The 21,603-nt window shown below is 36.6% G+C and overlaps 5 protein-coding genes across 7 annotated transcripts in view; all 5 read left to right on the top strand.

The window, feature by feature from the left end:
* Positions 1–6,505, top strand: part of LOC106647184 (WD repeat-containing protein 47) — a 61,193-nt gene extending 54,688 nt beyond the window's left edge. For 2 of the 3 annotated variants that reach the window (XM_014363466.2, XM_089598254.1), the window contains 5 exons: positions 1,565–1,755; positions 4,868–5,037; positions 5,124–5,431; positions 5,560–5,782; positions 5,876–6,505. In XM_014363466.2, the coding sequence (XP_014218952.2) occupies positions 1,565–1,755; positions 4,868–5,037; positions 5,124–5,431; positions 5,560–5,782; positions 5,876–6,021 (1,038 nt within the window). In that variant the 3' untranslated portion in view covers positions 6,022–6,505. Of the gene's footprint in view, positions 1–1,564; positions 1,756–4,687; positions 4,709–4,867; positions 5,038–5,123; positions 5,432–5,559; positions 5,783–5,875 lie in introns of all 3 variants that reach the window. The other variant, XM_089598255.1, reaches the window with a different exon arrangement.
* Positions 6,506–9,023: 2,518 nt separating this feature from the next.
* Positions 9,024–10,987, top strand: LOC106647103 (putative cytochrome P450 6a13). The gene is made up of 5 exons (XM_089598526.1): positions 9,024–9,584; positions 9,646–10,011; positions 10,179–10,400; positions 10,506–10,763; positions 10,824–10,987. The coding sequence occupies exons 1-5, from the start codon at positions 9,086–9,088 to the stop codon at positions 10,985–10,987; spliced, it is 1,509 nt and encodes a 502-aa protein (XP_089454652.1). The 5' UTR covers positions 9,024–9,085.
* Positions 10,988–12,835: 1,848 nt separating this feature from the next.
* LOC106647101 (cytochrome P450 6k1-like) lies at positions 12,836–14,563 on the top strand. The gene is made up of 4 exons (XM_089598836.1): positions 12,836–13,694; positions 13,776–13,997; positions 14,073–14,324; positions 14,400–14,563. The coding sequence occupies exons 1-4, from the start codon at positions 12,836–12,838 to the stop codon at positions 14,561–14,563; spliced, it is 1,497 nt and encodes a 498-aa protein (XP_089454962.1).
* An 841-nt stretch (positions 14,564–15,404) lies between these two features.
* LOC149375619 (cytochrome P450 6B1-like) lies at positions 15,405–17,171 on the top strand. The gene is made up of 4 exons (XM_089598368.1): positions 15,405–16,282; positions 16,368–16,589; positions 16,666–16,917; positions 16,987–17,171. Exons 1-4 carry the CDS (start codon positions 15,424–15,426, stop codon positions 17,148–17,150), a joined length of 1,497 nt encoding a protein of 498 aa, XP_089454494.1. The 5' UTR covers positions 15,405–15,423; the 3' UTR covers positions 17,151–17,171.
* Positions 17,172–17,718: 547 nt separating this feature from the next.
* Positions 17,719–20,809, top strand: LOC106647125 (cytochrome P450 6A1-like). The gene is made up of 6 exons (XM_089598315.1): positions 17,719–17,964; positions 18,816–18,952; positions 19,043–19,916; positions 19,985–20,203; positions 20,278–20,529; positions 20,597–20,809. Exons 3-6 carry the CDS (start codon positions 19,052–19,054, stop codon positions 20,770–20,772), a joined length of 1,512 nt encoding a protein of 503 aa, XP_089454441.1. The 5' UTR covers positions 17,719–17,964; positions 18,816–18,952; positions 19,043–19,051; the 3' UTR covers positions 20,773–20,809.
* The last annotated feature ends 794 nt before the right edge of the window (positions 20,810–21,603 follow it).

The following is a 21,603-nucleotide window of genomic DNA, read 5'->3' as shown; positions in this document are numbered from 1 at the left end:
TCGTTGCATGCGCCTTATAGATACGCGCGTGTACGTATGTATATATATGTACAGTTGCGTTGTTATTAACCGCTCATGTTCGTCGTCATTATGTGTAACGCGCTTATGTCCGATAGGGGAGCATCGTCGCGCACGGGCTGCCATCGTAACGAGCAACGCGCTTTATATACGTGCATATAATGTATGTACATGCGCGAGAGCAGCCCGTAGGATATCTCATTTGGGTTGCTAAAGGGGGGAGATGATGGGCGCAACCTTGCACGCGCGTGCCGTGTGTATTGGCCAGGTGCAAGTGATGGGAGGGGATAGATGAGTCGACGCCAGCGTGCGTAGTGGCGAAAATAGGAAACCTGGGGTTCCTAATTACTGTCATTTTTGCTTAATGAAGAAAAGAATAACAGCATTTCGTCAAATTTACAGATGTTATCATCACGTATGCATAAATAGTATCAACATTATGAAATTGCAGTTGCACAAATGTAATGAACTATGTGGTGCCAAGAACGGTTGTAAAATGTTTGAATGTAACAATACATTAAATAAAGTCTCGTTAGTTTTCGATCCAGAGCACACACTCAGAAGCAGACGGATATTCATAAAGCCTGTTTTTATGATAACATCCATTATCAGATGAATAAATACACTAATTTTTTGCTAATTAATTGATTATTACTAAAAGTGTGCATCGGTGTATGCTGTTGACGTATAATGTGGGTACCCGCGATTGCATGATTTTGACACCAAGAGTGGCGCTGCATGACATGCACCTGGCCAATAGTGTACATACATTTTGTTGAAAGTAAAAGCACGAGGTGCCGTTGCAGGTGTTGTTTGGTAAACTTCGTACCGATCGCGATACGTTTCCAGATTGAGTTTTCAGCTTTTCCCCTGTGTATACATGTACCCCCTGATGATGATTGACGCCTGCTCGTCGTATATCTTGGAAGATCGTATAACTACATCCCACTTTTGTATGGATGAGTCCGCGTGAGATTTCGCAACGAACAATGGTTATGAAATTGCAGATTTATACAGATAAACACAATCGTAGGTACGAGTCGATGGGGAATTTTTCAAGGTGCTTCTGGATAATATCTACTTTTTATGTATACATGTATACGAACGCGTTGAAAATTTATAAGTTGGGGTCGCGCTTGCAGTTACTCGTTTTCATCGTGGATTTTTCATGAAACCTCATTTTACGTTACACGCGATTTCACCTTGTAAAGAATAACGTGCAATTTTATCCTTTTTGCTGTATTCGACCTTCAATGAAATACGGACATTTCGTCATTTCATTAAGGTGACTGTCAGATCCACCGGAAGTTGTGTGTATTATATAGGTACAGCGAACAATAATTATAGGTATACACGATGACCCTCGTAAAATTGTATGAAACTCTAATTTGTCTCAGCTTATCCTATATGAAGTGTGCGATGATTAGCGAACGTGTACTTAAATTGGCACAGGCATCTGAAACAATTTTTAAAAAATTTTATTTTCAGAATGAAGGAAAAATAAACGAATAACTAATGAAACTTGCAATCGTATCGTTTGTTGCAGCAGGACCCGAGGCCGGACTTTGACGCCAATGGCAGTGGCAGCGGGCGCCCGAGATTCGTGCCGGTCACGTCTCTCGAGGACGTGCAAGCCGTGCGCTGCGCCGAGTTCCACCCGAGCGGCAAACTCTACGCCGTCGGCTCCAACTCAAAGACCCTCCGGATATGCCCCTACCCGAAACTCGACGACATTCGGTTAGTAAAAGCCGGAATCTCACGCTGTTCACGATAACGCGTACAAAAGTTCATTCACGAGTCATTGGCCATATACTTCATCCTCGTAACTCATCATCGTGTGAAAATTTCAACACAGTCACAATTTTTTTCTTTTTTTTTGTTGGGCAGAAAATTTTCTCTCCGCGCGATTTTCCTGTTTTTTGGAAAACATTCATCAGAGGTGTATAGTACCGAGAAAAACTGTAAAAAAATCAGCATACACATACGTGGCTCGCGTGACTGACACCTGTCAGTCGTACTCGGGAGAAAACGCTAAACTCCTCTCTTCCGCGTGTACTTGTACTCGCGCACATAAATAATATCCCTGACGCGTTTCGCACGCTGTTTTTCATGCGCCTCGCATTCATGTATATTATATTCATACATACGCAAGCTGTGAAAAAAAAAGAGAAAAAAAACTGGTAATGTATACAATACGTTTTAATATGTTCTTCCCAGGGGTCGTGAGCTTTGAGAAACGGCTGTTTTCTTTCGTCGCTGTCGAGGTCGTTGTACTTTATGGTCGCGACGATTTGCCGGTGGTCGAGAGAAATATCGCGACGATAAATCGCGAGACATTCGCTTGGATTTTACTTTTACGAATCAATAAAGGAGAATCCGGACAGTTTGCAAAATGCACCGACAAACACACAGCGCTCCGTTTCAGCTATTAAAAAAAACAATAACTTGCAAAAGAAAAAAAAAAAAAGATAGCATAGCCAAGTAGAGGTAGCTCTCTCTTTGTGCATACAGACACGCGCGCGCGCGTGCGTTAACATTACCCACACACTTCCAATTTGGTGAGACCCCCATAGGAAACGGAGCGAGCAGATGTATATACACCGCGCGCGCAAACTTCTTCTCCTTTTTTTGTAATACGTTTGGGCGCTCGTTGTTGATTTAAGTAGAAAATCTTCGGAGGAACGGGACACAGCCGCGACGATTCGTCATTTTGCCCCGAGAAAGTTTCGGATCGAGCGTGACGGCCTCAACGAAGACACTGGGCTGCTTCATCTTTACTTTTTTATAGTTTCTCGGAAACGAATGGTTTCGTTTTGTCATTTCTTTTCCAATTTCAGTCGAGCAATGAAAAAGCGGTATCCACGGGTAGCGCTTATCTTTCGATCCAATATACGATAATATTCATACATGTAACATGTGGTTGAAATCGAGAATCCACTTTATAAAACCTATTAAAAATGGCCAAAGAATCCTAACGACCTTACGTATCAGCGAGCCGATCTTCCATAACGATTTCTCGATTCGCCGCGATCGACTATTCCCTCGAGCAAGTATACAGCGACGTATACATGCCACGGAAGTTTGTAATTTTTTTTTTTTTCTCTTTAAAACCCGTGAACCCTCTAAACTCCCTCCGTTACTTTACCCTGCGTTTAGCAGGTAAAGCAGCCCGAGAAATTTACAGCTGTCGTTCTGTATCCCTAAACGACGGCGCGGTGCGCGTAACTCGCGGGGCAACAACGAGCAATTAAGTAATCATCGGTAACAACCAACGACAGTCCCATTAGGCGCGGCTTCGAGAACGAAAGTGGCTCTCCTCTATCTGCGACGACACCGGCGCGCGAACAACGGTTGTGTAAATGAAGTAACGAAGTGTTACTCTCTCTGACTACCGAGCAAGAAAAAAAAAAAGAAAAAAAAAAAACGGGCTTCAAACGCGAGAAGGAAAAAAAAACCATGGCTGAGAACAACAGCGACGACGACGTCTAATTAAGACCCCCAAGCGCGAGAGAAAGTTTCGCCGACTCGCCCGTGGTGTTTTCTTCCTTGCCTTTTTTGCGCTGCTATACGCCACGGTCTCCTTTTAACTTGCCGTTCGTCTGTCTTTCGAGTAATTTTTGTATTTTTTTTTTCTTTCACACGAACCGTACTCGATGTGGGAAATAATTCCCAATCGATCGAGAATAAAAGTAGTCCTTTGTTTGCTTGTTGTTTGTTAAAGTATTAATTTTAATCTTTTACGATAAAAAAAATACCCTTGAGGCAAGCTCAAGTACCATAACGATTTTTCATGTTGGGGTGATGTTTATAACCGTCGTACTTTACTCACCACCCGAATAAAAGCTTCTTTCGAGTCTATATAGACAGCTCTAGTTCTATACCCTCACTACTCTACCATCGGCTGCTCGATCGTACGAGATGGTAAAGCTACCTTAATGACAAAAATCGACAAAGAAAGTTGAGACAACACTTTTCGAGTGAAAATTCAAAAAGCCTTGCAGTTGGTATTGCGCACAAGAGTCTAATTAGGCATGTGCTCGAAAACTCACAGACGAGAAGAGCGAGGAGCCGCGAGCGCTACCGAATCTATATGGGAACTTGTGGGAAACAGTATCGAGTATCGGTAAAATTTTTTCAAGGCCCCGCGATTTGGTCGCGTGGATGGGCGCGGGATATTGTTCTCCAGCTGTTTCGTGTTCAATTTCACAGCAAATGCGCGGTAATTGATTTATACACGATAAGTTGCGCGTTGCAACCGATTTTTGGATTTATCGCGGCTGTAAACCAGAGTCAAGATGGTAATTGCCGCGGTGCGAGTGCACTTTTGCACCGCGCGTTTATTCACGGCAAGACGAGTAAAAGCGAAAGTTGACTGCGATTTAACGCCACTGGGTATTCTTTTCGAGTCCTCGTTCAGTTTCGGCTAATCCACTAATTTCTCCTCATTTTTGAAAAACACCGTATAACCCTCCGATTGCGTAAAACCCGCGGAGAAGAAATTTTCACCTCCATGAATCATTAATCGCTTCAACGTTAAAAAAAAAAAAAAAAATGCCATTTGCGCTCATTTTTCACCAATGCAATCATCATGAAAACTAAAGATTTTCACAATGTGATGTGTGTATATATATTATACTTAAGGGTAATTTCTTTTCATTTCATGTGCAAGCTACGCGGCTTACACTAGAAGGTGAAAAATAAACTGATTTATATCTTACAATGTAAATAATGTAATGGCAATTGTCGTGTATCTTTTGTACCTCGATGTTATTGTATATTCAATGTGACGATTTGACCATCCAATAATCGTAAGTACTAACGACAAAACCGACTTGGCGATTCTCGACAGGGAGGACCACAAGACCTACCAGCCGATTGTCCTGTTCAAGAGGACGAGGCACCACAAGGGCTCGATATACTGCCTGGCTTGGAACCCGGACGGCCAGCTCATGGCTACCGGCAGCAACGACAAAACCGTCAAGCTCATGCGGTTCAACGCCGACACGTCCAACATTGAAGGTAACAAATCCAATACATACATGCTATGACCTAACTTGCGCACACCTCCTCGGTGGTTTGAACGGCGTTTAAAAATGTGGACGCAGGCCAAGAGGTTGAGCTGACGATGCACGACGGCACGGTGCGGGACCTGTGCTTCCTCGAGGACTCGTCCAACAAGTCGAGCCTCCTGATAAGCGGGGGCGCCGGCGACTGCAAGATCTACGTGACCGACTGCGCCACGGGCACGCCCTTCCAGGCCCTGAGCGGCCACAGCGGCCACGTGCTCACCCTGTACAATTGGGGCGGCGCGATGTTCGTCAGCGGATCCCAGGACAAGACCGTGCGCTTCTGGGACCTGAGGACCCGCGGCTGCGTCAACATGATCACGCCCGCCACTGTGCCCGGCAGCAGGGTAATTCCCACCTCCACGTCCTTTCCCTTTTCGTCACAGCCGGTCCACCACGAGGTCTGGCTGTCTTGGAAAGAGGAAAATCGGTCCCTCCCCCCACCCCGTCTCATTAGAACATGATTGACTGGCAGGTGGGTAGCCCGGTGGCTTCGCTGTGCGTCGATCCGTCGGGCCGGCTGTTGGTCTCCGGCCACGAGGACAGCAGTTGCGTGCTGTTCGACATACGGGGTGGTAGGACCGTGCAGTGCTTCAAGCCCCACGCCTCGGACATAAGGAGCATCAGGTTCTCCCCCTCGGCGTATTACCTGCTCACCGGCGGCTACGACAACAAACTCGTGCTCACGGACCTCCAAGGTGACGTTCGTCTCTGTTTGATCGTTCATCCGAGCGATCGGCGAGTCGGTGAATTTTGTTGGAGCTGCCCTGTTTTTGTTTTTCTGTGCACAGGTGATCTGACGATGCCCCTGCCGAGCGTGGTCGTGGCGCAGCACGAGGACAAGGTGATATCGGGCCGCTGGCATCCGACCGAGTTCTCGTTTCTCAGCACCTCTGCCGATAAGGCTGCGACGCTTTGGGCCCTGCCGCCGGTCTAACTCCCTCCTTGCACTGGCTTTTTTTTCTTTCTGTTTGTGTACATTTTGCATGATGATTATTATTGATGATTTTGTGATTATGATTATTATCATCGTCATTCGTTGGAAGGCAAGAGGAGAGATGGAGAAGAAAGAGCTCCGTTTCAATCGATTCGTCGCCATGTTACCGACGGCGTGCCCGGTAAGACAGGGATTGCGTGAGCCTGGACATATATATATATAATATATTGTAGTTGTTAAAGATAGAGCTATATAAATATGGGACGCTTTTTGTCGAAACAGAGTTTTATTTTTCAATGATTGAATTTGTTCTTCGTTTAACGTGGTTCATTAGAAAAACAAAAAAAGAAATGAAAGAATGATGCGAGATAATGTTACTTCACTCATACATTTCGTTAGATATTAACACTGTTACACTCAATTTCACAAACTAATTTTCATTGTTGATTATTTATTTTTTTTTTTTTTTGTTAATAATAATAATAAACATTAAAATGTTTTCTAATAAAATTTAACATCACTTTTTAAGTAAAATAAAAAAAAATGAAAAATTGTTTTGTTTCCCTTGTAAATTTTATAAAAATCGATTTGTGATTTGTTGTGTTTATTGAGCCTTACGTTTTGCTATCTTCAAACGGGAAATCCTAAGATATCATAAGCCATTACGGATTAAAATTTTTACAAGTGTTATTTTATTGAAAGTAAAAACCAACCGAAGTTTGTACTCATTATTAATTTTTATACGCAATTTAAATTTATAAACTCCATGTCAAATAAAAAAAAAACATTGTTTTTACAGCAACGTTTTTCGAAAGTGACCTGTGTTACAGCTGTTTGACCAAATGACCATTACACGGTCTGAAGCGTACCTTACTCGCTTTTATAAGCAACACAGACTTACATGACTGAATGATTTGTATTATTGCGGTTACGCAGAGATTTTCTGAATTTAGGCTGTAACAGAATAACAAAAACTTCTGAGCATCGCAGCAAAGCTAATGTAAGCTTTAAAAATCTGTTGGCTTAAAGAATACTGCTGTAAAAGTTTCTTCAAGCTTGATTTTCAAAGCTTACTCTTATTCTTCGAAAAGAAAAATAACAAATAATAAATATATAAGATATTGCTTCCCTCTTTCTTCTCCTTGAAAAAAAAAAAAAATAAAATAAATGAAAAATAAATAAAAATATGAATCGATGAGAAGAGAATAATAAGACTGGTTGGGGTAATCTTTGATGGAAACAAAACAGTTCTGAGGAATTTTCAGCATAACACTCTTGTTTTAAAGAGCTTGGCACAAGATTAATAAGATTAATCAATAATCGAAATATGTTTATAAGTGTATACTCCTACCTCAGTGTCTCCCATTGCACACCTAAAATATCGTTTGTAATGTAAACGTCATGAATTATTATTATTTAAAAAATTATTAATTGATCAAATTTATTATGCATGTAAATAAGTTAGCGTTTTAGGCTTAAGGAACGACGTATTATTCAATCGATAACTAAAGGAATGGCGCACTTGTGTACAGTGAACAGTATATAAATGTATATCGTTTAAAAAATACATACATACATACATATATTTTACCTATGATCATAATACATTTATTAGAGTAAAATAGCCGTTTGAAATATTTTCCATTTTCCTTATTTAGTACATCTGATTAGTATTTTACAAATACATGTTCAGGCATGATTTGAGATAAAATATGTTAGATTTTGTCTGCAATACACTATTGTTTAATAAAGTCATATAACGTAAAATTACATGTAATTCCATTATTGTAATTCATTGAAAGCTTTATAATTGACTGTCGAATTTAATTAATAGCTAGTAATTTGATTAATAAAAATTATCCGTAAATTATGAAAAACCATGCAAGTGTAAGTTAACAACCTTATCCTGATAAAAAGTATGCATATTACTTGTATGTATGCATTAAAAAAAGAGTAGCATTAAATAAAGCATTATAGTAAAAAAAAAAAAAGGTAATACCTTATTATTGAGCTCTCGCATGTATACAAAGAATCAACCTGTTGAGATGAGAGTACAAAAAGAAGCGAATATGCGAGGCCAGAATCATCAGTATCCATACGATATACGTAATTAACTGAATAGTTGATGTGAAATTATATCATTAAATTCTATAATTATTACTTAATTTCTGCAAAACTTCAATAAAATTTAAATTATCGGTAAGACATTGTCAAAATCATTGAATTTCACATTGAGGAAAAAAAATTTGTTGTTATTATAATTAGTAGTAATCAAGAGCAAAAATCAATAGACGTATCAAGGGACTGTTACTTTATCTCCGATACAATCTGAAAAAGTCGCACTTGACGATCAAACGCAATGAACGATTTAATTTTTTACGAGATTGATAAGAAAAATGTGTGTCTCCGCTTTTTGCGTAGCAGTTTGTCGTGCCTTCTATGGTGTCTGCTTTCGGCGATTTGCGATTTATTTTTGTATTTTTAACGCCACTCGCGTTTGTACCTCGTATGAATGGACAAGAAACGTGAAAAGAGAACGAAACGGAATACGAAAAAAAAAAGTCCGAGAAGTGAGTAAGGTAACTCTTTTATCGTTTTAATTTAATCCTCTGGTGGTTTCTTTCCTCTCACCTATAATCGAGTGTCTCGCTCGAAGAAATGGTAAACGTAAATTTTGTAAAACCGAGCGCTGAATCGGAGGAAAAAATCAATGAGTCGAGTCATTTTATTATCGTTCGTCGGATCATCAGATGACTTGGAAATTTGTACTTTTTCTGTAGATATACGTCACAATATGTAACTTTGTCATGGTTTATTTAAATAATAAAAATTTTACGTTATCAAGCCTACTACAAGTATTTTTCATAATTCATTGGATTCTCCTTTATCGATGTAAATAACAGTTTTATAAAAAAAGTGAAACACGAGTTCGCTTCAGTGATAAGAATAAATTGGCTCTTGCTTTATTCTCATTGAGTAAACACGAGGAGGTACATGTGTATTTGAGTTTTAATGAAGTATCAAAAATAAAAAAAGTCACGTTGAACTTTAGAACTGCCGAGGCATGAGTGCTGGTTCGGTTGAAATTTTTCTCCTGGTGGTGTTGATTTTGGTTTATGTTTATTCTAAATTGACAAAAAACTTTTACTATTGGAAAAAACGTGGCATTGCCGGTCCCGAGCCAATAGTATTTTTTGGCACCTTCAAAGATGTCCTACTGCGCAAAGTACACTTTGCGGATTATCTCAAGTCCATCTACGATGCCTATCCTGACGAGCCTCTGGTTGGACTCTTCATGGGCAGGTCGAAGATACTCCTCATCAAAGACTTGGAAATCATCAAAGATGTGATGATAAAGAGCTTCCCGATTTTTGCCGATCGAGGTGTCAAAGTTTACAACGACGTGGACCCGATGACTCAAAATTTATTGTTCCTCGAACCAAAACGCTGGAAACCACTGCGCAAGAGACTCACGCCGACCTTTACTTCGGGAAGGCTCAGAGAGATGTTTTATCTGATCCTCGAGTGCGCAGATCATTTCGAAAAATATCTCGAAAAATTAGGTAAACCAAGTAAATTATTTGTCAAATGTTTTTCGTATGCGATGTGATTGAAATATTTCAGTGATCAAGGGCGAGCCCATCGAGTGCCGTGAGGTCACAGCCAAATACACGACTGACGTGATTGGAATATGCGTTTTCGGATTAAATATGAATGCAATATCCGACGAGGATAGCGAATTTCGCAAAATCGGCAGGAGCCTGTTTGCCAATACTGTGCACAACCGGCTGAGAAGGTCACTCAAAATACTTCCCCATTGGCTGGCTCGATTGGTCAAGCCTTTCATTTACGAAAAAGGAACTGTCGACTTTTTCGTCAACACAGTGAAACAAACAATGGATCGCAGAGCAAAAAGCACTGCGAGGAGGAACGATTTCGTCGATCTGTTGATGGACATAAAAAATGATCCGAAAGAAATTCACGACGAAGGTGAGCCGGGACTTGAAAAAAATAAATATATATATATATATATATATATATATATATATATATATATATATATATATATATATAACTTATTATTAATTAACAGTCCTGCTATAAAAAGATGAGGTTTAATTAATCAGCTTTTCCGCATCGACATTTGTTGACTTTAGAAATGACGGATATGCTAATAACAGCACAAATATTTATATTTTTCATCGCTGGATTCGAAACCTCGTCTGCCACGATGAGCCACGCCATGTATGAGTTGGCAAAAAATTTGGATGTACAAGATAAACTACGAAATGAAGTCAAAACAACGTTTGAGAATAATAACGGGAAGTTGAATTACGACAACATAAAGAATATGAAGTACATGGACAAAGTAATTAAAGGTTGGCTGTGATACCTATTACGTTATAATCATTGGAAAAATATTTTCCACTGTTATTATACACACAAATACGCATTAAAATGTTTCAATATTGATCATACCGTAGAAACGTTGAGAATGTACCCACCTGCATTCGTCATAACCAGAAAGTCTATGGAGGATCATACGTTTATTCTTGAGGACGTGAAAATTCAAATTCCAAAATATACGAATATTTTCATTCCTACTCATGCTATACATTACGATAAAAATATTCATGCCGATCCTGAGAAGTTTGATCCAGAAAGGTTTGACGAGCAAGTGGCCAGTAAAAGGCATGATATGAGTTTCCTGGCTTTTGGAGATGGACCAAGGAATTGCATAGGTAATCCACGTGAATATGATATTTTTTGAGGACTATTAAGATTTTTCTTTTGCATTTTAGGGGAAAGGTTTGCTATGAACGAGACAAAAGTAGGTCTTGCTACTGTCTTACAAAAGTTTAAATTTGAAATATGTGAAAAAACTGATTTGACTTACGAAAAAGATAGCAACGTTTCACTTATGGCACCCAAAAATGGAATATACCTACGTATTAAAAAGTTGTAGTTTTATGAAAATAAATAATATAATAATATATTTAACAAAATTAATTGGCTTGTGCAATATGAAATACTATCGTTTAAACTTTTTTTTTTACAATTAAAAATTTTTTTTTTATTTATTAGTTTCATGGTAATAACATGTGAAGTGCATTATAAGAATAAAATATATTGGTAGTAAAGTTGATTGGCAAAATAGGTGTTACAAAAAAATGGATATTGAAAAGGTAGTTGGTGTTTTCAGTTTCAACCGCAACAAAGCTGAGTATATTGATTATTTTTATTTTTATTGTTATCACTTTTGAGATCACATTACTTGTCATTCTCAATTTATTACGAATGGGATTCACTACATCGTGTATGCGTACCCAGCTAACATTACATATATTATGTCGTGGATACTGTTTTAGAACAGTATACTGTAATACACAAATGCATAATTGGATTCGGAATCGATATAACATCAGCAAGTGTACATTTATCCAAATCATATTTTAAAATAATAAAAACTTTAAACAACTATTATTTAGAAAATGTTGTTTATATTAATTATGAGGTCAAAACTACATATTTATCAATTTAGTAAGACAATTGCAAGTAATGTGTTTATCGATATACCTCAGAAATAAATTATATTAGTGAAAATTAAAAAAAAATTTGTTAAAAAAAACAATTTTTGTTGTCCTTTACTTCCATTGAAATTTTTATACAAGCATTTACAATAAATATTTTATTTTAAATGTTTTATTCTTATAAGTAAACAGAAAAGTTTAGCTAATAAAGTGTGTTCATTGGTCCAGTAAAATGAATATGTATTTATCCATTTTTAAATGATAATGTTAATCAATTTGATGTATAATCAAAAACAATAAGAAAAAGCATTTTAGAAGCTTGTAAGATGCTGATAGAACACTAAAGTCAAATTAAACACAAATTTATTAATTTTACCGTATAAATGTATTTAATTCTTATGATATACTTCTTATAATATGTACTACATGTAATTGGAATTTTAAGATGTTAATAAGTTTTCATTTAACTTATTTTAATCTGAAATTGCGAACTAAAATTTTTAAAAGATACATTCATTTATTCCTTAAAATTCAAAATAAGAAACTGTAAGAATCATAAAACCATGATTATACTGGGTGTTGAAAAATGTTCTTTTAATCATTCTGACATTGGTAATAAATGAGGTATTTATACGTTAAAAGTCCTCTGGATTATGTAGATCGAAAATTCAGGGTTAAATTTACGGTTATTGAATTTTTAGAACGAAGGTAATAGAGTTAGACGGTTTATGAATACTACATGAATAATTTACAAATCAATTACGTTGCGAATAAGTGAAATCGTTACCTAAATTTTTTTTAATTCATACATTAATACTCAAATAAAGATAAAAAAACAATCTCGCGTATCAACAATCAACCGGAAGAATGATTTTTTATTAATAAATCGTTTTTAATTATTATCACTAATCACCCCTGAGTAACATAGTTTGACGGAATTAAGCTGCAGGATTACTTAAAATGTATAGTTGTAGAGTGAGGTGAACGGCTAAAGTAAATCCATAAGAATCTTGGTGTCGACAGTTGTATAAAACCGTGAAAACGTCAAAAGAATTTTAAATAACATTTCGTCACATCTTATTGCAGCTTGAAAATTTTTAAGTCAAAAATAATATTCCTTAAACACAGAAAACAAAACTAATTTCGTTTGATTTATTATCATTGTTTTTAATACATTTTGTTGCTTATTATGATTAAAAATACTTACGCATTTCTTTTATCAAATAAAAATATGTTCAATCGAGTCAGTTTACTTCCTGCAGTTAGCCTTACAGTTTGGATCAATGGAGGACACATTTCTCAAGGTCTTAGTTGGACTTGTTGTCCCATTATTGGCTTTATACTACTACCTTACGTCTAACTTCGATTTCTGGAAAATACGCAATGTCGCAGGACCAAAGCCGATCCCACTGCTTGGCAACTATAAGGATTTCATCTTTGGTAAAGCGAATCCGGCTTTGCTGATGACACGATTTTACAACGAATTTAAAAATGAGCCAATAATTGGTATTTACTTGAAGAGTAATCCTGCGTTGATTTTGCGGAGTGCAGACTTAATCAAAGACGTTCTTATTAAGGACTTCCATGTTTTCTCTGAACGTGGAATTTTCAGTTCGAAAAAGGATCTGATCAGTCATACTCTCGTTACTCTTGAATATGCGAGATGGCGACCGTTAAGAAACAAGTTGTCACCCGTTTTTACTTTTGCAAAGCTTAAAGAAATGGTTCATTTGATAGCAGATTGTGCTGATCACTTTGAAAAGTATATAGAAAAGACCGCGGAAAAGTCTAATATTCTCGAGTTTAGAGAGTTATCTGCTAAATTTACCACACAAGTGATTGGAGTATGTGTTTTTGGATTGAACACTAACACAATTTCCGATAAAGATAGCGAATTTCGGAGATTCGGAAGGGCTGTTTTCGAAAGCAGTTTTGGTAATATTGTTCGTCGCATACTTCGTGACTTTGCACCTTTTTTATTTGAACTACTAGGATCGCTTAAGTTTAACAGCAGGATGGGCTTCTTCGTTAAATCGATGACGGAAATGATGACATATAGAAGAAAAAATAAAGTGAGAAGAAACGATTTTATGGATCTGCTATTGGAGTTGCAAGATCAGCCCGAACAAATGGGCAACATGGGTAAATATTAGTAATTTATGTTAACGTGGTACATAAGTATTCCTATTATTATCAATTTAAATCTGATGTTTTCTCGATCAGATGTGAATGACAGATTTTTAATTGGCCAGGCTGTAGTATTCTTTGCCACTGGTTTTGAAACGTCAGCTTTGACAATAAGCAATGTATTTTATGAAGTAGCTCTGAATCAAGACATTCAAGGAAAATTGCGACAAGATATTGAAACTCAATTGGAAAAAAATGATAGAAAGTTAACTTATGATTGTATTAAAAGTATGACTTATCTTGATAAAGTGATTAAAGGTACATCAAACATTATTTTAACTCATATTTATAATAATTTCTATGATAAAAATACAATAATTTTCTATAACTCAGAAACCTTGCGGAAATATCCACCTGGAAGTATCATACAAAGAAAAGCTACCAGTGAGTATACGTTTTCTGAGCAAAAAGTAACAATACCAAAGGATACGAAGGTCCTGATCCCTGTATGGGCAATACACCACGATCCAGAAATTTTTCCTGATCCCGAAAAATTCGATCCAGAACGATTCAACGAAGAAAATGAAAAAATGAGACACCCCATGAATTACTTGCCTTTCGGAGAAGGCCCTCACAATTGCATTGGTATTTATTGCACTTTTTTTTGCATTCATATATTTTTGTATTACTGATCAACTTGATTTCTTTGGATCTGCTCAGGATATCCATTTGGGATTTGTCAAACAAAAATTGGAGTAATCGCAGTAATAAAGAAATTTCAACTTGAAGTTTGTGAGAAGACCGACATTCCTTACCGAATCAATCCTCGAGCTGCAGTATCTACACCAATTAATGGAATTCACTTAAAAATTACAAAATTATAAATTTTTTAAAAGTGAAATACTATAAAATACATCTACAATTACAATAATTTCAAATGTATAAAACTAAAATTATCCTTAACATCATATACATCATGTTATTCCAACAAATAATGTTAAAATTCATAAAAGTTTATTTTGCAGTTTTTTCTTGGACTTTTTTCGACATGAATTTAGCAGTTGCCATTACTATTATATATCATCCAACTAATTAAATATCTTAAATCTCAAACACAAGTTTTTCTAATAAATAAAAATAAATATGTACATTTAAACATAATTATTTTAAAAAGTAGTTAAAGTTTTTTTTTATTTGAAACAAAAATTGCAGCACATAAAAAAAAAATTTCTTTAGCTTGTACATAGGATAAATTATAATAATGAGAAAAAATGTGCTAAAGTAAAATAAAGGCATCAATCTCAAAAAATCAATGTGAAAGAAAAGTATTATTTGAAAAAAGTTTAATTCATTTCAGTAAGTATTTATTTGATATTTTATTACAAAAGAACACTTCATGATAAATATATAAACATAGTAGAAACACTTCAAATCGACGCCTCGTACGAAGTCTATCCTTATTCAGATTTTCCAATGTTAATTTAAATGAGAAAATGTGAATAAGGCTAGACCTCGTACGAATCGTCGAAATCTACTATATGAAATAATTTTGTTCGATAAACATTTCGATAAAGTATCTTATCTTCTCAGATATAGCTTAAACTCGAATCATTGTTGTTTACGATAACTTTTTTTTATCTCACCGTTTGGCTCGATAACAAACGTGTATGCACTTCTTTGACAAAATAACAGTAATTCAATTAAGCCAGTTTACATATTTTCGTTTGCCTTGCAGTTCAGTACAATGGAGTACGGATTTTTCGAGGTCTTTGTTGGACTTACAGTTTTAATAATTGCTCTCTACTACTATCTAACTTCTAACTTCGATTTCTGGAAGACACGTAAAGTTGCAGGACCAAAGCCGATCCCACTTTTTGGTAACTTCAAGGATATCATATTAGGAAGAATACATATAGCCTTGCAGGTGGCACAGTTTTATAATGAGTTCAAAAATGAGCCGATGGTCGGTATTTTCGCGAAAAGCAGTCCAATGCTGATTTTGCGGGATATGGACTTGATCAAGGATGTCCTAATCAAGGATTTCCACGTTTTCTGCGATCGTGGAACTTTCAGCTCAAAAAAAGATCCCCTCAATCAAAACCTCGTCAACCTGGAGCATGAGAGGTGGCGACCGTTAAGAAACAAGCTGTCGCCCGTTTTCAGTTCAGGAAAACTAAAGGAAATGTTTTATTTAATGGTAGATTGCGCCGATCATTTTGAAAGGTACGTCGAGAAAATTGCGGAAAAACCTACGATCACGGAGTGTCGGGAATTAACCGCCAAGTTTACCACACAAACCATTGGTGTATGTGTGTTTGGCTTGGACACCAACGCTATTGCCGACGAGAATAGCGAATTTCGGAGATTCGGAAGGGCGATATTCAAAAGCAGTTTTGGTAATGTTGTTCGTCGACTACTCCAAGATTTTGTACCCGCCTTATTCGAAATGTTGGGACCGTTTAGGCATAATAGTTCGATGAATTTTTTCATCAAATCGATGAAGGATACGATGGAATATAGAAGAAAAAACAAAGTGAGGAGAAATGATTTTGTCGATCTGTTGATGGACTTGCAAGATCAGCCGGAAAAGTTAAGCAATATTGGTAAACATGTATAATTTTCGTGTAGCGTAGTACCTCTTATTGTTGATTTATCGTTAAAAAATGTAATAATTTCTCAAAAATTCAGATTTCAATGACAGATTTTTAACTGGCCAAGCTTTAGTTTTCTTTGCTGCCGGTTTTGAAACGGCATCCACGACGATGAGTAATATTTTCTACGAACTAGCTTATAATCAAAAAATTCAAGAAAAACTTCGTCAGGATATTAAAACTCAATTGGGAAAAAACGATGGAAAATTAACTTATGATTGCATTAAAAGTATGACTTATCTTGATAAAGTGGTCAAAGGTACTTGGAATTTTATAGTAAGTTAGTTTGAAAAAAATTTAAATAATTAATAATATTAGAACTCTCTATTAATTAGAAATCTTACGTAAATATCCAACTGGAAGTATCTTACAAAGAAAAGCTACTAGTGAGTATACGTTTTCTGAGCAAAAAGTAACAATACCAAAGGATACGAAGGTCCTGATCCCTGTATGGGCAATACACCACGATCCAGAAATTTTTCCTGATCCCGAAAAATTCGATCCAGAACGATTCAACGAAGAAAATGAAAAAATGAGACATCCTATGAATTATTTACCTTTTGGCGGTGGTCCGCACAACTGCATTGGTACTTTTTTCAGTTAAGTTTGATATATGTACATTAAATTAGTAAATTAATTTGTTTTGATTTTCCTAGGATTGCGGTTTGCAAATTATCAAACCAAAATCGGAGTAATCACCGTAGTAAAGAAATTCAAGCTCGATGTTTGCGACAAAACGTGCAATCCGTACCTAATCGATCCACGAGCTATAGTTCTTACGCCGATAAGCGGAATTTACTTAAAGCTATCAAAATTATAAATATAATTATGTATGCTCCAATTAACACATCTCACAGAAAATACTAATGGTGTTTTATATTTTTTTTGCTACTCAATTAAATATATTTTATTGTAAATGTAATCACCCCTGAAATTAAAACAAAATTGGAGGATGTACTTTTTCTTTAGAAATACTTTTACGTTAAGTATTTAATTGAAAAATAAAATGGTATTTCTTTTTTTGAGAAGAACCTCATTTATCATCTAATTAATATTTTTTGTCTAGTAGTGAATGCAGTAAGTCTGTTTTATACGCATAAGTGCAGTCTTTCGTTGTGATTTCATTAATTAGTGGAAACAAAAAATTTCCAATTTTTAAATTTAGTTTGAAAAAAATTTAGTGTAGCTAGACCTAGTATATAGGTAGACTCGTTTGACAGCTGGTTGTGACTCATCGCTCCACGTCCACATGTCATACTCCCAAGTGAATAAGAGTAGGTACAGAGTAACCTTGAAAGGAATGAATATAGTTATGTTTATTCTCCCAGTGCTAGCATCTACTATATAAGATTACGTGCACACACACTCAGTGGTAAATGTGTGCTCGAACTGAGATCTTCTTATTCACCTCTTCCTTCTTTCTTGAGGAATTCAAGTTGTGTAATCGCAGTTGTTTTTGAAATCTGGTGATGAACTATTGTACGTGAATTGCTATCAGCAGGTGGCTTGTCTAGTTTGCTTTTTTTATTGCACAATGATGCTAGGTCACATATTTTTCAACGAAAAAAAATGAATAGTTAGGCGCTGTTACATCAATCTGTGAAGCATTTTTTTCGTACATATTTCTTGTTTGGGTGAGCATTACGTCTTTAAAATTATTTTAAATATTTAGATCTATTTTATAGTATAATCTACTTGTCCGGGATACTTTAGAAAATTGCTAAATAAATATAGTCAATCGTCAAAGATTTTTAAATTTATTTTAGAGCAAACGTGAGAATTATATTCATTCTTTTTAATTCGTATAAAAGCATAGATTTACTTTAAACATTCTTTGTACATTAAATTAAAATTTCATCAGGGAATTTTTGTACACATAAAACTAAAATTTGTCATAAGTAACAAAATATTGTTCTCGGTATGCCTCTCTCTCTCTCTCTCTCTCTCTCTCTTAAATAAACATTAATTTAATAAACATCAATTCAATTTAAATTTTGTGTGTGTGTGTGTGTGTGTGATGACATTGATGGATTTTTTTACTAATTGTATACCTAACACCATTACGTTATCAGTTTAATTTAATTCAACCAACTCTTATTTTTGTTTTGATTTTCCTGGTTTTGAACATTGTTTATTTAGTTAGAAGATGTTTTATGATAGTAAAATTTATACAAAATTTGAAAAAGTATGTATGTGGGTGGATGATATTACTAATTTACTGGCAAAAAATTGAGTCTAGGAAAAAAATATTAAAAACATAAGGAACCTCTGTGCCAATAAATTATGAGCAGTTTTGCGTCTCATCGGTATGATACAACATTGACGGAATATTCTAAAAATATTTTTTATATTTTTTTCTCATATAGTTTCACTTCATTTTTATTAAAAAACCAACAATTTTTTCTGTAACAATTGTCATCGACAATAATTATCAGCAAGTCAGGACTTATTTAAAGTTCTAGTATTGTATCGTTCATTTTTACAGAAAAAAGATATAATACGTTTCTACTCAACAAATGATGTAAAAAAGACAAGATATCGTTTCCAATCGTCGTATCGAATTAAGATATTATTTCATTGCCTGGCATTATAACGATCTTTATCAATTTGTGAAGAATTGCTGTAAGGTATTTTATTCAGAAGTACAAGAATTATTTATTTCGTTAACCAAGTCACTTACTGTTTTAATTTGTTAGTAATACCTAATTATAGAAATTTACCATGGAGTTTGGAGTCACCGAATTACTAGCTGGTATAGGCATCCTATTCCTCGTTGCGTACTACTATCTTACCAAAAACTTTAGTTATTGGAAAAAAAGAAATGTCAAAGGTCCAAAACCACTGCTACTTTTCGGAAACATGAAGGATGTGCTGTTCCTCAAAATTCACTTTGGCCTTCTGATGAAACAATACTATGATGATTACAAAACTGAGCCTCTAGTCGGTATCTTCAACAGAAGTTCGCCGATACTACTGATACGCGACCCCGAACTCATACGAGACGTGCTCATCAAAGATTTTAATTCCTTTCCCGATCGTGGCTTCACTAGCAGAATCGAAAACAACGATCCAGTAAATCAGAGTCTGTTGAACCTGAGCTACGAGAAATGGCGGCCACTGAGGAACAAATTGTCGCCGGTTTTCAGTTCAGGAAAACTGAAGGAAATGTTTTACTTGATGGCAGATTGCGCCAGTCACTTTGAAAAGTATGTCGACAAGTTGGTGGAGAAAGAGGAGTCGATAGAGTGCCGTGAATTGACCGCAAAGTATACCACCAATTCGATCGGAGTCTGCGCCTTTGGCTTGAACATGAACGCCTTGGATGACGAGAACAGCGGCTTTCGCAACGCTGGTAGGGCTATGATGGCCAGCAACTTGAAGAATACCCTGAGGCGCACGTGTCGAGATATGTTTCCTCGGCTCTACAGATTTTTGAAGCCAATCGTGTACAACAGAGCCATCGACTTTTTCATCGAATCCATAAATAATACAGTGGATTACAGGAAAAAAAATAACGTCAGGAGAAACGACTTTGTCGATCTACTCGTGGACCTGAGGGATCAACCGGACAAGCTCAATGATTTCGGTAAACTACATTTATTTATTAAATAAAGTTAGTGAAGGAAATTCAATTAAACCGGTATTTTGTTGCAGAGTTCACCAACGAAATGTTGACGTCCCAAGCTTTTTTATTTTTTCTCGCTGGATTCGAGACATCGTCTACGACGATGAGCAACGCACTGTACGAATTAGCACTGAATCAACATGTGCAAGAAAAGCTGCGAGAAGAAATCAGAAAATCGATGGAGGAATCGGAAAAATTGACTTACGAAAGTATCAGGGATTCAAAGTACTTGGATAAAGTATTCAAAGGTGAGGGAGAAAATTGTTTTTCTTTAGGAACCTCTATTCAGATTTTAAACTAATTATTTCTTGATGATGTTTAGAAACTATGAGGAAATATCCTCCAGGAGCTTCGCTATTTAGGAGCACATCGGCTCCGTACACCTTCAACGGGACGAATGTGACAGTACCGAAAAACTTCAAGGTCGTCATTCCCGTTTGGGCGATACACCACGACCCCGAAATTTATCCCAACCCCGAAAAGTTTGACCCGGAAAGATTTTCCAATGAAAACGAAAGCAGAAGACACCCCATGAATTATTTAGCGTTTGGCGATGGACCCCACAATTGCATAGGTAAATTTAAGCACTTAAAAATCAGTGTATCTTATAAATGAGTTGACATTTGTACGCATCTTTTTAGGATCCCGATTCGCCAACTATCAGACGAAAATCGGCATAGCCACTATAATCAACAAGTATAAGGTCGACGTCTGCGACAAGACTTGCATTCCGTACCGCGTGGATCCCAGATCGGTCATCCCTTCCCCCATTGGGGATATATTATACCTAAAAATAACCAAATTGTACGAGCATTGATATGTTTTTAATAAAAATAAAAATACTATTATACATCGCTGTTGTGTGCTCCACATGATTGTCCGATGATTGTTCCCGTTCGCGTGTCTTTTCTCAAAATCGTGCAAAGCAATGGCAGGTATAGTACAAAGGGCCACGGCCCTTTTGGGAAAGAAAAAAAAAAAAAAAAAAAAAAAAAAAAAAGAACGAGGACAGAGAAGCGAAATACCCTTAATTACGATGATCCAGGGCGGCCCGCGGGCAAATAAAACGCACAGTTATGCGGCGCGCGTTTGCACACCGGCGTCCAGGCGTATGTATGTGTACACCGCGAAACATGCACTTTTCTTCACTCCCCGAGCCCGAGGACACTTCTCGGTTCCACCCACGAAATTCCGTTGCCTTTGCTGACGCTCGAGGAATCTGCGGTCGGCGCGTTCAAAGTCCCCCGCTTTCTCTTGGCGCAGATATGACGAGAGAAAGACGGACAGAAAAAGGGTGGACGAAAAGAGAGACGGAATGCCCGCGTTATGTATGTATTCCGTTAGTTGTTTTCAGTTGTCTTTGCGCAATGGGGGTATGAGGAATTTTTATGGCTGCAGAAAAAAAAAAGTGCGCAGTAGTTTTCTGGGGGAGAAAAAAAAAACATTTTCGCCTGGCTCGTTGTGGGAATATCGCGAATTCACTTTGTCCAGGAGGACATTCTTGGGTGGATGGTAGAAAGAAAAAAAAAAAAGAAAAAATTGGAGCAAATGCTCGGTGATACATTGTTACAGCGAAGCGATTTGTGACAAGCTATGTAGGTCAACTCGCGGATCCATTGTCATTTACGAATAACCGAGGTTTACACAT

The sequence above is a fragment of the Copidosoma floridanum genome, unplaced genomic scaffold (genome assembly GCF_036245765.1).
Source record: "Copidosoma floridanum isolate Cflo_tuat_1 unplaced genomic scaffold, Cflo_Japanese_pri ptg000006l, whole genome shotgun sequence".
NCBI classification, from domain to species: domain Eukaryota; kingdom Metazoa; phylum Arthropoda; class Insecta; order Hymenoptera; family Encyrtidae; genus Copidosoma; species Copidosoma floridanum.
Note: the sequence above shows the minus strand (reverse complement) of the source record. Positions and strands in the feature narration are given on the sequence as shown.

Excerpts from the sequence above, each read along its gene's own strand:
- LOC106647103 (XM_089598526.1), top strand. The coding sequence starts at position 9,086 with ATGAGTGCTGGTTCGGTTGAAATTTTTCTCCTGGTGGTGTTGATTTTG. Across the intron at positions 10,401-10,505 it reads CATGGACAAAGTAATTAAAG|AAACGTTGAGAATGTACCCA; the intron begins GTTGGCTGTGAT and ends ATCATACCGTAG. Across the intron at positions 10,764-10,823 it reads TGGACCAAGGAATTGCATAG|GGGAAAGGTTTGCTATGAAC; the intron begins GTAATCCACGTG and ends TTTGCATTTTAG.
- LOC106647101 (XM_089598836.1), top strand. The coding sequence starts at position 12,836 with ATGGAGGACACATTTCTCAAGGTCTTAGTTGGACTTGTTGTCCCATTA. Across the intron at positions 13,695-13,775 it reads CGAACAAATGGGCAACATGG|ATGTGAATGACAGATTTTTA; the intron begins GTAAATATTAGT and ends TTTCTCGATCAG. Across the intron at positions 13,998-14,072 it reads TCTTGATAAAGTGATTAAAG|AAACCTTGCGGAAATATCCA; the intron begins GTACATCAAACA and ends TCTATAACTCAG.
- LOC149375619 (XM_089598368.1), top strand. The coding sequence starts at position 15,424 with ATGGAGTACGGATTTTTCGAGGTCTTTGTTGGACTTACAGTTTTAATA. Across the intron at positions 16,283-16,367 it reads GGAAAAGTTAAGCAATATTG|ATTTCAATGACAGATTTTTA; the intron begins GTAAACATGTAT and ends TCAAAAATTCAG. Across the intron at positions 16,918-16,986 it reads TGGTCCGCACAACTGCATTG|GATTGCGGTTTGCAAATTAT; the intron begins GTACTTTTTTCA and ends TGATTTTCCTAG.
- LOC106647125 (XM_089598315.1), top strand. The coding sequence starts at position 19,052 with ATGGAGTTTGGAGTCACCGAATTACTAGCTGGTATAGGCATCCTATTC. Across the intron at positions 19,917-19,984 it reads GGACAAGCTCAATGATTTCG|AGTTCACCAACGAAATGTTG; the intron begins GTAAACTACATT and ends ATTTTGTTGCAG. Across the intron at positions 20,530-20,596 it reads TGGACCCCACAATTGCATAG|GATCCCGATTCGCCAACTAT; the intron begins GTAAATTTAAGC and ends GCATCTTTTTAG.